This window comes from Micropterus dolomieu, linkage group LG17, assembly GCF_021292245.1.
Source record: "Micropterus dolomieu isolate WLL.071019.BEF.003 ecotype Adirondacks linkage group LG17, ASM2129224v1, whole genome shotgun sequence".
Classification (NCBI taxonomy): domain Eukaryota; kingdom Metazoa; phylum Chordata; class Actinopteri; order Centrarchiformes; family Centrarchidae; genus Micropterus; species Micropterus dolomieu.
In genome coordinates this window covers 30,637,782-30,655,565 of record NC_060166.1, presented here as the reverse complement: position 1 = coordinate 30,655,565, position 17,784 = coordinate 30,637,782, and the positions used below count along the sequence as shown (strand labels likewise).

Here is a 17,784-nt window from a genome sequence, read left to right as displayed (position 1 = left end):
CGTACTGGTTCATCTGCGTCTGATGTCACAGGGTCATGCTGCCTTCATACGAAAAGTGGCATTTACTTTTAATTGACTGGAAAATTCAATTGGGGGTTCCCTTTAGCACATCTTGATTGCCAATAAAGTGACCAACTTAACTTGCAGTTACCTCTCAAAGTCTAACCACTATTATGTTTATGTTATGTTGGTATTTTTAAATTAGTACAATTGTACAATGTAAATATGACTTACATTGATGTACATTTGATGATTGATTATATCTGAATGTAATACCAAAGGTAATCCTCGACATACATTTGTCAAATATACATAAACCAACATTACCAGACTACACCAGAGAAGTATTTGAATATGTGCTGCCAGTTCGTGGCCTCATCTAACCATTTCCACTGCAAAGCCAAGGGCGTCACTTTGTGTTAAAAAGTGGTTGGGACACAAGGGCTCAGATTAGATACACTTGGATCACAAGACGTGACGATGCAGGAGAACAAGACAAGAAGATTTTTAACACTATTAAAAGAAATAGGAAATGCTGAAATTTATGAGCAGGGTGTTTGGGGTCCTCCCCTAGAAAATTGGAGCATTAAACACTTAATTCTACTCCAATTTATGGAGGAAATGTTAAAATACATACACACTTTATAAATATAAAAACATAATATGCATATAATGCAGTAATCAGCTGCTTGTTCTTTTTAGCTAGTTACTTTATTTAGACAATGCACACTAGTTTCTTCTATATTTAAATTGTATTGCATGTTTTCTTATTGTGCAAATAAACCTTTCTTGAAGCATTTGTCAGTTAATATTTCTTGGTGCAAGCTATTTTTCACAACATTTTTTACAAATGCTTTCAAAAAGTGATGGGGAAAAACCATTGTTTTGCTTTTCATATGAGGTCAATTCATTATTTGCAAGAGATTAACAAATGTTTTTGACTGTAAAATAGGGTTCATTGCTAAAAGTCATGGGAAACAATGTTTTATCAAATAAAATAACACATAAAACAATGCAGATGTTTGGGGTGACAGCTGCTCTGTCATTGCAGAGGACAGTGACACTAGAGTTTGTCAGTGCTCAGTGCCACAGGCAGTGGTTGGAGGAGCAGCAGGAGCAGAGGACGCAAGAGTGGGAGAGGGAAGCTAATCTGAGGTGTGAGGAGATGCGACAGACAGGAGCTGGTTTGGTTTTAAGCCGAGAGAAAGCCGAAAGAGAGGAGAGGCTGAGGAGGGGGAGGCTCAAGGCAAAGACAGTTAACTGCTGACCTCTTGCTTAATGCAAATTGCAAAACTTATTTGTAAGGACATACTTCTTTGGCTGTTTTATGCAAACTACTGCAAGGCTTTACCTGACAAATGTCTTGACACTGAAAACAATATATTTTCTCTATACCTTTTAGAAGAAAGAAAATCATTATTTTAATGCAGGCTATTTTATCTCTGTAATAGCTTTTATGTAAATTTTGTGATTAACAGCATATATGCAAATTCATTTTATAAAGGAGTCATTCAATGCACAACCCGCAGCCGTTAACACCCTCAAACAATTTTCTGGTTTGGTTGTTTGGAGTTTTACCACTGTGAAATTGTCCAAATCATGTAATATTGCTTGAGGTGTATCATTGTGTAATACTTTTAAAAATGCTTTCAATAGTCCCAGCTATTAGTGAAAAGCACATTATTCTGAATAACATGTTGCATATTTACCATACAGTCCCATGATATTTACGTGAGGGAAAGACAAAACATACATAACTAAACAAAATATGAATAAACAAAATATGTATAAGCCATAAGCACACAATCAATGTAACATTGTCTTTTATTGACTCAAATAAATATATTATATATACACTATCCACCAACATCTGAAATTCTAGCCACTGGCGGCGACAGTAATGTCGGGTAATAAAAAGAGGAGATTGCTCTTCAAGGAAAGAACCACACTTTGGGTCTTCCTCACCTTTGACCCCCAAGAAGTGATGAGTAATCTGGGTGGAAAGTAGAAATATGCAAGTGATTAGCAGGAAGTGCTGGGATAGGAAATTGAGGCCCTGATATACAGTCTTTACCCTGACCACAGCATGTTGTCCCTACAATTATGGATAGACAATAATTAACCATTTCATGACATGAAATCAACCAATTATAGAATTTGTGAAGCTGTACTTGACAAATGTTTTTATTTTATTTTAAGCTTTAACTACCTCTAGACCCTGAATATCGGTCCCCTGTTTTCTGTGGGACAATCTTACTGAGACTTAATAAAAGTTATGGAATTTTACTGACCATGACAGATAGAAAAAAAAGCTCATACATCTTCTGTTTCCGTTGTGTACTTGTGTAGCTGTTATTTTAGAAATCCCGATACAAATTAAAAAACTCAAGATTACACCTTCAACTTCACACACGGACGCCCCCTTGTGTACCGGGGTGTGTAGTACCATGACTTTTAACTCCGACCCTTATATATACAGACTATGCTTCCGACCACAAATGTTATAGCTCATACATATAAAGTGATAATAATTTACTATAAAATCTAAGTAATAATAAGGTGCACCCCATCAGACCCACTCATTCTTTGCAACAGAGTAGGCCACTAGGACACACTATTAGGTAGTTTCATTGGTTACTTTAATGTTGTTTCCCCCACACAGTTGAATGGTTCAGTCACGTGCTCCTGTGGCGAAACCTGCACACCCATGCGTCTGCTTAAGTCTACAGTCAGAACTGACAAGTGGAGTCCAGCAGACACACATTCATATGGGTGAGGATTAGAGAGCTTTTTATCTAGGTTCACTAAAATACACAAGACTAACTTTCTACAGATGCTAGAAACAACAGAGCTTTTGTTTTTCACAATTGTTAAATGGATCTGAACTTTTTGGAATGAGACAGCATTACTTCTCTCCCAAACTGAGATGATGGCTGTAATGGAGAACTCAACCAGTGAATGGGAATACTATTATGATTATCTTGATGTGATTGTGGATGAGAGCAAGCTGAAATACAATAAATGTAAGTTTTATCCTTTACATATTTTGTAAATTATTTAATTTAATAAATTTGTCTGTATCTTGTCTTACATGAGGATAACAGCAATTTTCCCTTTCAGACTCAATTGTAATAATATTTTGGATCATTCTGGCTGCTTTTGTGGGATTCCTCTTTCTCAGTTTGAATCTAATGTCCTGCAGTGGAAACTTGCCAAGGTAAGTGTGATGCATAATCTTCCAAAATCTGCCTTAAATGGAAGGTTTACTAACAGAAACACTGAAATATACATATACACATGTACTAAATTAGATAGTCACAAAACTCTACTTCTCTACTCTACATGTTCTTATTACTGCAGGTATCACAGATCCAAAATCAAAGGAAGTCACAGAACATCGACTGCTTGCCCTGACGGATGTGAACAAAAATGTTAAAAATTGAGGTGATGGACACTCATTTAAAATCTGAATGATGGGAAAATAGTAGCCAATGATTCTGCTTTCTTCCCATATCACTGAATACCTACAAACTGCAAGGCTACATTAATTATTAATTAATTATCCTGGAGCAAAATTGAGAAAGCACAAGGAGAGCAAAGGTATATTATTGTGCTTCATCAATAAGGCAGCTTTACGGCATTGAATCAAATTTCTTTAATTAAGTCTACAACACCTTCTTTAAATTTAGCATACAATTACAGTTTTGAAGTGAGGTAATGCAGGAACCAAATGTTAAAAAAAACAAAACATTCACAAATTTGTAACAGATCTGTAAATCAACATTTTATAACAGAATTTTATAAAATATCTTCAGTAAAATGAAATAATACAAGCTTTCTTGTTACTAAGTCTACTTCAAAGAACATAGTAGTGTTCAGATGTCATATCTAATTCTTCATGGTGATGATGTCATTACAGATGGCTCTGATGGCTGTTTGAGTCAGTGATGATTTGGATGCTTTCTGTCTCTTACACCTGGCTCTGGTCACCAAACTCACATGAGACAGGAACAGCTCTGCTGATGTGGCTCCACTCCACAACTCATGGATGTACAGTGACAACAGCAATAGCCCTGCTTCTGGAAAGGAGAAAACAAGATTTCATTTACATAACATATGACAACTGAGTCATCTTCTTACAAGATGTAATTATCTGGCTTTCAACATAGGTTCCATAATGTAAGACTATTTAAACATCTATAAATTATCCTCATCAAGTAGGCATGTCAGAATCAGATTTCTCCTCCATGCTTATTGCAAAAGTGGCACATATCATGCTATATAATTAAGCTGATTTCTAGTAATGTGCAAAATGACTGAATTGTTTGTACGAGCACCACCACATTAACATTAAGTGTATGAAGGGAACAACAATAAATGTTGCAAAACTTAACAATGTCTATTCACTTTCATAGTCCACTGCTGAATTGGCAAAAGTACAATATAGGACACATATATGTGATTTCTTTCATTCGATTCGAAGTTTAATAGTAAAAAACATTCTTGCAGTGTAGGAAGTACTGGATCCAGTTCTACATTAAAAAATAATTACTTGTTCATTGGGGCAGAGCCCAACATTTCACCAAATTTCATGAAAAGTTATTGATAATCTTGGACCCTTAAATCATTTTACATCTTAATATCATATTTGAAATTTAATTTCTGGTCCAGCTTGCTTAAACATTGGATAACAAAATCTCTGAGACTCCAGCATGTCAATGCTACAACATATATCATTTATGGGGTGGGAAAGTGAGCTTTTAAGTGAGGTAAACTATTGTTACAATACTGATATAGTATTGTTTGTCTGCACACTAGCAGTCGTAGACAGAATCAATAAATAAGGTCAGGCTCTTACCACGGCGAGACTGATCATGTGTGGCTTCTAGCAGGCAGGCAGAGATGACTGCCTGATGCAGCTCTGGAAGGCAGTCTTGGGTCTCTAATAAGTTTACCATAATTTTGGTAAAGAGCTGGAAAGTTTCCATTCTTTCTGAAATGCTGGAGTGACACTGAGCTTCAAAGGCCTGATGGTAAAGCCGAAGAAGGTCTGCTTTCCAGCCAGGATCTAGTAACACAACATCCACAATTTCCCTGTGTTTTATCACAGCCTTTTCAACCCAGTGCAAGAATTCTTTTGTTCTGTTTTCATCATACAAGTCCTCCAACATGCACCTCAGGGACCACTTGGTGAGCAGGTGCGCTGTATCACCGGCCAATCGAGTGGGATCTAGTTTGTCTCTTGGCTGAGCCGGCTGGGGTTCAGAGAGGGGAAACACAGGCTCCCAGTGAACAAAGATGCCGCTGAGGTCAAATTTACACGCTACCAGAAGACTCTCTTCTTGTTTCTCAGTCTCAGCATCTTCTGCCATGTCCTCTTTTTGTGTGCGGGCTTTGGAAAAGGAGCCTTTACCTCGGGTCTTATCCTTCCCCATCCCTGAGGAGGAAGATGAACAAAACTGTTTGCTGTTAAAGATAAAAGATTTAGATGACTGACTGATTGATATGATTTAGATACTGTGATATGGAACCAAGCTCTAAATTCTCCACTGTTTGTAATGTTAAAACAAGGTGTGCATGTACTGACATGTGCTCTTACGGTACAGTGTGGCAGGGTGCAAAATTTCTAACATGGGCTTGGCTTCAATGGAGGCCCTGAAAGCCTAATATCAAATATTAATCATAAATTGTGGGAATTAATGTCAGTTTTTCTGACTCTATGTTTTTTATTTAAATGCTATTTAAATGCTTTGAATACATCAGAAATAGTGTAGATAAAACAACTTGTGAAAAACATTAATTAGGAAGTAATTATATCTCAATTACAAACACTGCCACAAAGTGGGTCATATTAGGTTGTCATGATTTTTATATGTCAATACCAATACATAGTATAAGTCTGTCATGTTCATGTTGTTGAGTTTCACCTTATGATTGCTATTTCTCTTTGCTGATGCCTTTTGTTGAAGTTTGGCAGATGTTATCATTTAGGAATTTCTGTAAAACTCATGAAAAGGCTTACTTCAAGGCTTCTGACAAATACGGATCAATCCATTATGAACACCACTGCAGCACTGTTAATAATAGTTCTCCTTTTCCATTACATGTATTTTGTCCCCTCCCCTTTGGCAGAAAAGCAACCATGACAACATTTTCTTGGTATGAATTTGTTGAAGATACATTTAATGGCACTCACCCAACAATTCCTTGACTTTGTGCTTTTCAGACAAGGCTTGTAATTGGGTAAGGAGAGCTGTATCGCGGGACAGTGAGGCCCAGGAGAGAAGCAGAGCGAGGGCTTCAGTACAAGAGAGAGGCTGTGGGTGGAGTGTTAGCCAGTCAGCCTGCTTGTTAACATTGAGAGCGGTCTCACGATGCTTCAGCACAGAGCAAAGCGTCTGTAGAAACAGGCTGAGCTGAGCGGCCTTCACATGCAACCTGACAGGAGGAGATCAAACAAACACTGACATCCTTGACCAAAAGACATTAACATTTATTTTTATTTATTTATTTTTTTTGCTGACATCTCAACTTTTGTCAGCAGTGCAACTTATCATTACAAGTTTTGGGTCAAGTACTTGAAGAGTGACTTGAAACTTTAACAAGCAATAGTTTTTACCTGAGGTGTCTGCTGATAGTTAATGCCACAGACAGGAATTCACTGATTAGTGGGAGTGGGAGACACTTGACTGAGCTCTGAGATTTCTCCTCTGCAGATGAGGAGTTCTTGGCTCCATCCACCTCCTTCTCCTTCTGCCCAAGATTAGTAAACCACAGCACATGGAGTAGATCTATGATGGCACTTAGCAGCTGCTGGTCTAGATTCCTGAGGAGAATAATAAGTACAGACTTATGTAGAAAATACAACACTGGCTCGAGAGATTATTATAGTAATAGTAAAAGTCAAAATTAATCCTGGACCTTACTCTCAAGCTTACCTTTTTTCAACCACCTGTATTATCCAGGTTAGGAGCCCACAGCTCTTGGTGAGGTTATAAGCTGCTCTGGTCACACGGGTGGCCTTGCACAACACCCTAATAATCTGTGCCTAGAGGGGAGATACATGTGAAATAAATGCATATTAGACATAACTCCATTTATTTGTTTTCTTATGAAATGCATTTCAGAGCATAAACCTGCTTATCATTCTGTTCATTTGTATGCTTAATTTTAGACTGTTCTGGTCTTCGTTTATAAATTTCTTCATAGTTTTAGTTTAGTTTGTCATCTGTCTTGACTCCACTGCTAATATGTTGCATCTTTGTGATTCCCAGTGTGTACCTGGCAGTGTTCATCACACAGAGGGCTGCTGCTGAATCCTAAAAGGGTTTGAAAGATGCCTTGTTTTTCACACAATTCATAGCAGTGTCCATCACTTATTCCTTCCTCCAGCACGCTCAAGATCCACTCACGTTCCATTTTATGCTGCCGGGGAAAAATAGACAGTGAGTCATACTCCCGTGGCTGACACCCGCTTCATAGAAACAGATAACATCAGTCTAAAAAAAAACCTGAGCTAGGCAAAACAAACAGATGAAGGCTAAATGATGTTGACACAAGAAAAGCTTATTTAGGACAGAAAACAGCAACAATGTTTTCAGCTGTTTATATAATACTTTACCTCCAAATCAAAGCCATAGAATAGCTTGAAGAACTCAGGTACTCTTCTGAAGTCCAAACTCTGATGGGACAGCAGAAACCTGTTTAACACCACATACATGTGGTCCTCTGGGAAATCACACAAAACAACGAAAAAGGTCAATGATCCTGAGGGCAGTGTTGGTTATACAGCAGGCAATACTAAAATGTATAACTGTATACACATGTATATAGAATGTTAATACAGATACGATTTTGATATTTGAGGATTTTAAAATATTCCAGTATTTCAGCTGATATTTTTAAATTTTTTTCTTCTTTTCACAAACGCATAACATAAACAACGATTATCTTTTTTTATTGTTATAAATATTATATACAAAAGTACAGCTGATTAAGTCAGCTGATTTTTATGGTGTTCAGAACAGTGTGTTGCCAACAGGGGAGTTGAAGAGTGCCATCTGGTGCAATGGCGCTTATAATATGACTGAAGAATCCATCTTCAGTCTCTCTGTGTCTTATTTATTTGTTATAAACATAGATACCGATCTATCTGCAATAACTTCATATACTAGCAACATACAGAACTTACAAAAAGATTTTAAAAATTCTACATCTACTTTGCTGCCTTCTTGATGAAGCTCCTTCTCAGTTTGAAAAGTTGAAACATGTCCTAAACAAATATCCTTAAGTAAACACTGGGTGAAATCACTCTGGTCAGGCACTACCGTCGTGCAAGTTTTCAGGTTTACACACCAGGTTTTAGCATCTGCTGGGCCACTTTGGTGATGTAAGTGGTCAGGACAAATGGAAGTCTTTGATTTTGCTGCCGGATTCCGTTCTTCACTGTATCCATCAAGTACAGAAGCTATTTGATAAAAAACAAGCTCATCAGTCTTTCTGAAGGTGATTATCACACATACAATGTTTAAAAAGTCACACGCCACCCCCTTGACATTTTACCTGTCTCTTCTCTCTGAACCGAGCACCCTCCAGGTGTTGGTAGAAGCAGCTCAGCACATGATACGCCGCCGCTCTCACTTTTGGGTCGTAACTACTTAGAGCCATTACCGTTACTCCAAGGGCATGGCTGGATACAAACTTAAGGCAGTCAATCACACACTCTGTCACACAGAAATGGGAAAAAATCTAACATTAATAAAGCAGTGATAAACCTTACTGATTAGGAGCGATAACACAGCAATGAAAGATACTCACCTGGCCGCAGTATGGTGCTGAACAGAGGCAAAAGAAAAACGGGATCATACAAATTCCCATGGTCCTTTACTGCATTGTTAGAGTACAGCAGCTCCTTATCTTCCTATAAGAGAGAAACAATTTGATATCACAGATTCATCCAAATAACAAATAATATATTTTCTGAAATGTGAAATAAAATATCGACCTGCAGGATGATTCTGCGTTGCTGGGGAAAGTGTGCAATTGTCTGGAGCATCCTGTCAGTTTTCAGCAGGGCCAACAGGTCGTCTGAGCTCGCCTGCTTCCACAGGGAAGCTCCCAGGCTTTTCCTGGTCTTGTGGTGCTCCACAGCTGCTGGGCCCCACAAGAAGGATCTGCAGTTCAAAACTCATATTGAGTGTTTGCAAATACAAAGTACACTTGTTGCACTTATAACATACACATATGAATGTAACTTACTGAAATTTCAGCAGACTGACATTGTTTTTTTCATATTCCTGAAGAAGCAGTAATAGTTTCTGATCTGCAAACCAAAACAAGATGTGAGAGGAAAGAAAGACTACACAAACACAAAAATACTTAGTTTTCCTGTTATACCTGAAGTACTCAGTGTGACTCCATATGCTCCCAAAAGTACAACAAAGTGATTGATGTTACAGACTGTTGGGCATTTCTTCACCAAACAGCGAAGTAGGGACACTAACGCTTCTGAAACGACAACGAAATAGAGTGTTTGTGTTCATCGTGTTCAATCGAGGGATAAGGCTTCAGGTTAGTTATTTCATGTCCCCATTCTATTCTCCATGTGTACCTTTAGCCTGACACCTGCTAGGATCTTCATCAGAGTCCAACATGGTGGACAGGAACAGGGAATGGCTGCTGGTCATCATGTGAAGGGTGGACAAAGGTATCAGATCCTTCTGGGCTCCACTGCCACCGTAAATAACTTCCAACAGGTTGCTCAACGTGTTCAGAAAGATGTGATCTCTGTAGCGATATCTACAGTGGAAGAATGTCTATTACGTCATTGGTTACAAAAAGATATATCTGATGTGATGCTCTGGAACAAAAATCTAGCAAAATGTATTTAGACAAATATCTCACTTCAGTCCATTCTTGACAAAACTGTTCCATTCAGATGCAGTGATGTCTTCAGCTGATGTCTGTGCAAAGAATACAAATTATGAAATGCATGAAGTAAAAACAGTACAGTATACAGTGTACAGTATGTGTGAGGAAAATAAACCCACTAGGAGTTGCTGCAGTCTTCCCAGGATGCTTTGCTCCTGCTCTGACGAGGAAGTAACCTGAACTTTAGAGTGACTGTAAGCGGCGATGAGACACTTGATGGCAGCAGTGGTGACCGACTTCCTCCAGGTTTCTTGTTCTTCTGGGCAATCAGCCAGTTTCTCAGTGATGACATCTATTAGTTGCCACCTGGAAGAGAAAACAATATTTAGCTAATAAGTTTGTGATACTGATCATTTAAGAGTATTAAGAGTTAATACCTTTCAAAACTGTCCACTTCTTGAAGAGCACTGGGCAGACTGTTGATCAAGTCCCTGGTGTCTTTGATGTTTGAAGTGAGCTTGATCAGACTGGCTAGTGTTTCAGCAAGCTGGGCTCCGGAGTCTTCTGTCAGGTTTCCCAGAACACACTGGGACAATTTGGCGAGCAATGCTTGCTTCAAGGTTTTTAAAACTGCTTTTTGCACTATAAAAACACAGCAATTAAGCATATTTAAATTACTTAACACATGGATTTCTTTTAAATACGTTTTCCTCATTATTTGAAACTTTGGCCACTTTTAACATGAACATCCGACATTCGAACATTATAGATATGACAGAAAATACGGAAAAGCATAATAGGTCACCATTAAGACAATAGAGAACTTGTTTTAGAACAAACCATCTTTGGGCCTGACAGGATCCTCTCGACTTGCAACTTGTAGGTAGGTGTTGATTAGTGGAAGGAATGTTTTTGTCTGGTTAGAGAGCTTCTCCATATTTGCTGACTCTAGGCACCACACCTCAAAGCAGAGGCGGTGTGTGGAGCAGTTCTGTAGCAACAGAGAGCTGATGGCTTGAGTGTGTGGGAGAGGCGACCGGAGACAATACAACAGCACATCTGTGTGGATGAGCTTGGCACTGCCTGGCTCACTAGACAGAGTCTGCAGCAGGAAGGCCTCCAGTGCAGGGCTGGAACAGGACAGCAGCAGGGTGCCCAGGCCATGGAGGTGTGCCCAGGACAAAAAGATACTGTGGTCCTGGGAAGAGTTAGCTTTAGTTTCTGTGAGGATCTGCAGAGCTGCATGACCATAGACACTAAGCTCTGCTTGTGTGCCCTCACTGCTGGGGGAGATTAGGCTCTCCTGGGGGAGGAGTAGCAACTTGGAGACCACCTCTCTCAGATTACAGGAGTCCATGTAGCTGTGCAGAGACAGGAGGGCCTGGAAAGGTTGGGACTGCTTCTTTGCAGCCTGGGAGCCCTTCTCCATCAGTTCCTTGAGCACAGCTTTTTTTATAGTGGCCATGTAGCCACAAATAAGCTCCAGGTGACCCAGATCACAGAGAGTAGGGGTGCTAATCTTCAGCAAGGCCAGAATGTCATCATTCAGCTGAGCACACAGGTTCTTTAGTCTGACTGGGTTCAGAGTGTGAGGAGGCAAAGCAGCCAGCTCCAGAGCCAGAAACCACTGCTCAAAACATGGATGCTTGAAGATGGAGGTAAGTGCAGAAAGCAGGATCTAAACACAGAGAGTACCATATTACACTCCGTAATTCTAAAAATAGTAGAATTAAACTTGATAACATGTTTGGTCATAGTTTAAACAGAGTTTAACTTTTCCCCAACCTGCTCTTTATTGGCGTCTCCCGTGGACAACTGGTTGATTTCCATGAAGAGCTCTGATCCTTCTTGGGAGTTCTCTGCTACTGGCTCAGAGTTTGGGGTCTCCTGAAAGGCTTGTAGTTTGGTCACCAAATCCCGGAGTATTCCCATTAAGGTCTTCAGAGGGGCAGTTCCTATGTCTTTGGAGAACTGTGCAGAAGGATATGATGTGCTGTGTCTATTTTTAACATAGTAATTTACTGTGTGGTAAGATTGTTCTTTGCTCTTACCGTGCCAATGTTTTCCACTGTTGATTTTATGTAGAGTAAGATCTGCTTGATTGCTACTGGAAACTCAGTCATCAACATGGAAGCGAGAGTTCCTTCCACATTCTTCCTGAAGGCGTCCTCAAGCAAAGTGCTCAGTCCTTTGCTATACGCAGCTTTCAGCAGTGCAGTGAATGAAATGGGGGTTGGCAATCCCTTTGAAAGGCATTCTGAGGACTTAAACTGTGAAAAATAGAACCGTTATTTTCTACATAAAGAAATTACAAGTGTATCACCCTTTCAGTTAAACAATCTCTTCTTTCCACCAAAAACTAACCAGTTCCTCCCGGCACTGCTGTGGTAGCCATTTGGAGTAATACTGATGAAGTTGTATTATGGAGTGATGAGGAGAATCAGAGAGTTCTGAGGACACCAGCTCTTTATCGTACTGCAGCAGAGCCAGACAGAGAGGGAGGGGCTCTCTCTGACAGTGCAGGACATCTGAAAGCACTGCAGACAAGTATTCATACACCACCCCTGAGGAAAGAAAAGACAGATGGTTATCAACATTACAACATATCACACAATTAGCTGTGAAATATTTATCAGTACGGAGAAAGAACAGGATTTTTTCCAGGCAGGAGTTGCACGTTTAATGCAGCATATTACATACTGCCAAGCCGCAAAAGAAATGTCTTTAGGTGTGCATCAACTATAAACATTTCAGTCTATGTATTCATATTCAACATTGTGACTACCAACTTAAAAAAAAACAAAAAACACTTATTTTTAAACAAGTGGATCCACTTTCAACATTTTACTACTCATCCCTATCAAGGCAGAAATACTTTACCCTTGTCTGCAGGCAGTTTGTTTCGGGCCTCCAGAGCAGCAGGTACCACCACACTGAAGGGGAAGGTCTGGATAATGAGGTCTTCACTCAGACATGGCCCGAACTGCTCCATCTCACCTTCACTACCCTCCATAATGACATCCAGCATATCTAAGACATCTAGAAGACACCGTCAGATTGAAAAAAAAAAAAACATCAAGTTTCACACACATGTTAATGGCTGGAAGAAATTTACTTTGATTCTTTGACCTTTATATACTCACCATCAATGTGTGAGACTGGGGTACTGGTATTGTCGCCCTCCTGGCTACTCAGGTTAGCTTGCAGGTAAGCTGCCTCCTGGACCAGACTGGCAACTTTATCTGTGTATGTGTAAGAATTGCAGACCAGTTTCACCAACACCTAGAGCAAGAAAGCAGGAGTTGATTATCAATTATAACTACTACATCATGATTCAAAATGTCTTATTTTGTCTAACCAACAGTATAACAGAAATGTTGAGATTTAAAAAAACAGACGAGATGGCCTCACCCTCTCCAAGAACTGGATGATGGTCTCTTGTTGGTTTGGCTCTACTCTAGCCAGCTGGTCGAGCCACAGCTCAAGCTCTGCCCAGGTGTACTCAAACACCCCACTGTCCTTCAGCACCTGAATACAAGGCAGGAAACACAAAACAGCGGTCACTTTTTCACTAAAACTGAGTTTTAGCAATACTGTTGGAAGAAATCTGGTCATGTAGCTGAAGAACTGCTAACATATCTTCTAGAAATTATGCTGTGCCTTCAGGTGAAATAATACATTTTTGGAACTTTTACTCTTGATAACTAATAGATGATGAACTTGGGTTAATGTTTTCAAAAAGTGTATTTAAGCTTTTTTATTTTGTTGATTATGTGTCTTTCCAATGTACTAACAGTGGGGTAATTGTTAAACAATTATCACATCTCATGTCTGCCTGGTTGGAAGATTTGAAGTCATTTCTAAATACATCTATGTCTCACATTTAGTGCAGGCTGAAAACAATAATAATAATAATAATAATCATCTTTATTTGTAGAGCACTTTTCAAAAACAAGTTACAAGTTTAACAAGTGTAAAGACAATAATACCCAGGAGACAATAATACAAAAACAATACAAGATAAAAGCATGAAAACATTGAAAAGACTAAAATACACATTTAAGATAAATATAAAATTAGTAAAACACAATAAAATAAAAGGGATAAAATAAAGTCAAATAAGATCGGGAAAGGCTCTCCTATAAAAGTATGTTTTAAGAAGGGACTTAAAGGAGTTCACTGACTCAGCCGACCTGAAAACAAACATGCAGAGGAAAATAAGAAATGTTCCTTACTTTCAGAACAAGCATCTGTGTGGAGGTTTTTAGGTGGCTGCTGCTGCTGCTGACAAACATCTTGAGAAGCAGGTAAAGTACTGACTTCTCTCCAGATGATGATTCTGTATCTGCAACATCCTGGGGAGAAAATCAATATACAACACATTAGAGACAAGGCTGAAATCAACACAAATCAAGGCCATCTAAACAAAAAACACTGAATAAGGCAAGTATAAATAGTGAAATAAAACAGTGTAACTTCTTCACCTGTATGCGGAACCAGGAGAACTTGCTTGCAGGGAGCTCTAAGGCCAACTGTAGTATCTGATATTGCAAAACTGGGGCAACTTCTTCCCTTATTCCTTTTTCTGACACAATCCCTGGAGAGGTGAAAAAACAACAACTTTGAAGGCTTTGTTTAAGAACCACCAGCATCTTACTCCAAACAAATAACTTATATATGAACTCAATGATAACAAAAGCATCACCTTTTAAGAGCTTGCTGAAGTCAAATTTGCACTGGCTAACCAGATGTGGCACTACTTTCTGGTAAAGACATATGACCTGAAGAATCAGAGCCTTCAGCAGGATAACCTCAGCTGTCTCAGCAACTGCTCAACATAAAGAAAAACAGTCGATCAAATGTCTTTGCTGGCCATACCCTTTGTTTTAGAGGACTGAATATAATACACATATATATAGATATGTGTATCGTAAATGTTATTACCAGGCACTTCGTTTTTATTTTCTGTCTGTTCTTCAGCTTTGGTCTTTTTTTCTTCATCATCCGTCTTTTCCTTTTTACTAAGAGACTGCCACTTTGCAACTACACTCGTCATATCGGGCAAAATCTGGAAAAGAGCATGAAAAGTGGAGACATGGGTTCTTTAACAATACATCATAACTATTTGTGGTTATTAAGACAGCACGTTCCTGAGCTTACCTTGCTGAGTGTCTCCCTGTATTGCTGCACCAAGTCCCCCATCATATCTGAACTGTGCCACTCAGACTTATGCAAAATGTACTCCATATTCTTATTGGCTCTTTTCAAGATGAAATTCATCATGGACAGAGTTGTGAGCTGCACTGCTGTGTTGGCAAGCTGTCAGATACAAGAGGAGATATTCTGACAATATATGACAAAGTAGAGTACATTTTAAGTGTTTTGCATTCCTTTAGCTACAGCACTGATTATTTTATTTTAGGAGCCATAGTCACTTACACTGAGGCCTTGTGTGAAGAAGGCCTTGTTACAGACTGGAGGAAGAGAGATCACCATAATCATGGAGAGCAGGCGAGGGAGAGGGATGACCTCGCGAGTTTGGAAGACTGTGGATATCTCTGGCTGGGCCTCGTAGATCTGACATATGAAAATGATTCATTTTTTTTGTTAAACAGACAAGCTAAATATGAGCTAACACTGAAGAAGTCAGACATACTTTCAAGCATTACCTTTTTAAGTAATTTGACATTGTCCTGCCAAGCACTTTTGAGGCGGGGTGTGTATGAATACTGAGTCTCCTGAAAGTATCTGGCCAGCATGTCAGGGCTAGTTTTCAACACATTCACTACCAGCTCTGCCACCAATTCATCCTCTGTGGCCTGCTTCAGCCCCACCAAGAACTGAAGTAAAACAATGTTACCAGCCCTGGAAAAATGTTAAATCCTATGATCAGCATGAGGAGTTTCCAGAACAGTACAAGGTAAACTTCACACATTGATTACTTACCTGCCAGCTGTGCCAAAGCTGGCATCATGAAAGCTGATACCATGCTTACGAGAGCAACACAGGTCAAGAAGGAAACTGTGAACAAGATCCCGGATGACAGATATACCCGCATGCTCTGAGTCTTCTGCCATCTTAAAGAAAATGAATACAATTTAGACCCACTGGTTGAAAAGCAATTTTGGATAACAGAGACTTTGTTTCATCGACCACAAGACAAAATGCAAATAACGCACTCTGTTATCATCAGTGGTTGCATCCTCAATCCCATTCCATTTATACAGAGATGCTATGTGGGCCAATACAGCAGGTGTGAAAAAACGCACTTTCTGTGTTTTACTTATGGCCTTGTTTAGTACAACCTGTAGCAAGACAAAAAACAACAAATATTTATCAAATCCATAAATTGATTTTTTTAAATGGAAAGTGTGAACTGCTGAGCACTTACTCTAGTCTTCAGTGTGGACACAATCAGATTGACTGTGGTCATCCTCTCCTCCTTCAGACCTGTACTCAGGATCTCTGGCAAAAGTTCTGACACACCAAATTAACATGTCATCAACACAGTGGAGATAAGAGTATGTTAAGTAAATTTGAATCCATATATAACGATTACCTTTGATTTCTAATATTTGTCCAACTGTATCATTATCACCAGACACCAAAAAGGACAGCACAAACTGGATAAAAGCCATGCGGACATCAGGTCTTCCCTGGAGAATTTGCAAAGAAGAATGTAAGCATACGTGTCTATAGAACACAACAACTCCAACACACGCTGGAAACCAAAAAAGGCAAGTGCTACAAGACACCTTCTTATCCTTTCTCTTTGCCAGTCCAGACAGAGCTTTATTGATGTGAATGTGACTTAGGACCTCTCTTGCAGCTTCTGGACCTTGAGACACTAAGGCGGACAGGAGACTGAGGCACTGACGGACAAACCTGTGCACAACGGAAAACACAACATTAGGGTCAAGGGCAGAAGGGACATTTTAAAAAGTGCTGAGGACGGACATTTGAAGTCCTTGTATTGAAGTCATTACACCAACCTGTGATTTTCTGAATTGAAAGATCCCTGTAGAAGTTTCATGTAGCTAGAAAGCGTCTTTTTCACAATAGCGTTGCCAACCACGTTGAAGTGGGACAGGTCACTGGCTGTCCTTAGAAGGATCATCTCCAAGCTCTGAAAAATCAGCATCATCTAGACAGAAGCAAGACTTGATTAGAGCTTTATTTGTCCAAAGACCCAGTCAGTCCCATCCCCTGAGAAAATTGAGCTTACCTCATTCTCTATGTGCTTCTCTGTCTCTAACAATTTGAATATTTCTGCACACTCCATAGAGATTTTGATGTAACCCTCAACCACATCATACAGGTCAGAGCATGGCAGCTTCTTAGCGGTTGATATGAATGTCTCCAGTCCTGCAGACGATAAGAAGCAAGAATTAGCCAAAGCAAAAGAGGCGATCACTGCGGACACGCGAGCAAGAAAGACGCGGTGCTCAAATACTGACGGCAAAATAGAGGATAGCTAGATAACGTTAAATTAATAAATGGATAAATCCCTATGACTATCACTTCTGTGAAATGTGTGAGACAAACATATACACTCACCCTTCATGGCTGTGGTGGGTTCCTTTAGCATAGCTTTAAATATAGTCCCATTGAACTCCGGAACTTTTTCTTTTTTCACCGGAGTGTTTGACTCCGCCGAGTCTTCGCTGTGGCGCTTTTTACCCATTTTAACATGGGTAAAACAGATAATAGAGAATTTTTTTTTCTGTCACAGTGACCCACGTTGCGGTGTAAACAGAAAGCGGTCCAACAAAGTTGTCATCCGGTCGGAAACGTTTGCTGCTGAACTTTAGTTCCGCATTCACTCTCGTCTGCTTACTTGAAAGGAGACTTTTTCTTTCTCCTTTCTTTCCCCTTTTCTATCCTTTAATAGCTCTATAGCTAAAGTTGCATCAC

General features: G+C 39.5%; 1 protein-coding gene across 2 annotated transcripts; it reads right to left on the bottom strand.

Annotated features, from left to right (window-relative positions):
* Positions 1-3,640: 3,640 nt before the first annotated feature.
* urb1 (URB1 ribosome biogenesis homolog) lies at positions 3,641-17,633 on the bottom strand. 2 transcript variants are annotated; one of them, XM_046074402.1, is made up of 39 exons: positions 17,428-17,633; positions 17,096-17,235; positions 16,863-17,014; positions 16,626-16,755; positions 16,430-16,526; positions 16,262-16,347; positions 16,050-16,175; positions 15,817-15,947; positions 15,540-15,735; positions 15,310-15,447; positions 15,031-15,189; positions 14,815-14,938; positions 14,576-14,698; positions 14,355-14,467; positions 14,106-14,225; positions 13,282-13,398; positions 13,014-13,152; positions 12,751-12,909; positions 12,235-12,434; positions 11,922-12,140; positions 11,656-11,841; positions 10,711-11,548; positions 10,308-10,512; positions 10,050-10,236; positions 9,904-9,962; positions 9,611-9,798; positions 9,397-9,507; positions 9,259-9,322; positions 9,005-9,173; positions 8,818-8,920; positions 8,563-8,723; positions 8,356-8,467; positions 7,622-7,728; positions 7,282-7,425; positions 6,939-7,048; positions 6,620-6,826; positions 6,197-6,438; positions 4,859-5,437; positions 3,641-4,079 (listed from the first exon to the last, which is right to left on the bottom strand). In XM_046074402.1, exons 1-39 carry the CDS (start codon positions 17,552-17,554, stop codon positions 3,889-3,891), a joined length of 6,759 nt encoding a protein of 2,252 aa, XP_045930358.1. In that variant the 5' UTR covers positions 17,555-17,633; the 3' UTR covers positions 3,641-3,888. The 2 variants fall into 2 exon arrangements, 1 of the variants encoding a protein (XP_045930358.1); XR_006828829.1 differs by lacking the exon at positions 3,641-4,079 and adding an exon at positions 5,928-5,997 and having other exon boundaries at positions 5,310-5,437.
* Positions 17,634-17,784: the final 151 nt, after the last annotated feature.

Coding starts and splice junctions, on each gene's coding strand:
- urb1 (XM_046074402.1), bottom strand. CDS start 17,554: ATGGGTAAAAAGCGCCACAGCGAAGACTCGGCGGAGTCAAACACTCCG. Junction 7,049..7,281: donor TGTGTGATGAACACTGCCAG/GTACACACTGGG, acceptor TCTCCCCTCTAG/GCACAGATTATTAGGGTGTT. Junction 4,080..4,858: donor ACATGATCAGTCTCGCCGTG/GTAAGAGCCTGA, acceptor TCTCCTTTCCAG/AAGCAGGGCTATTGCTGTTG.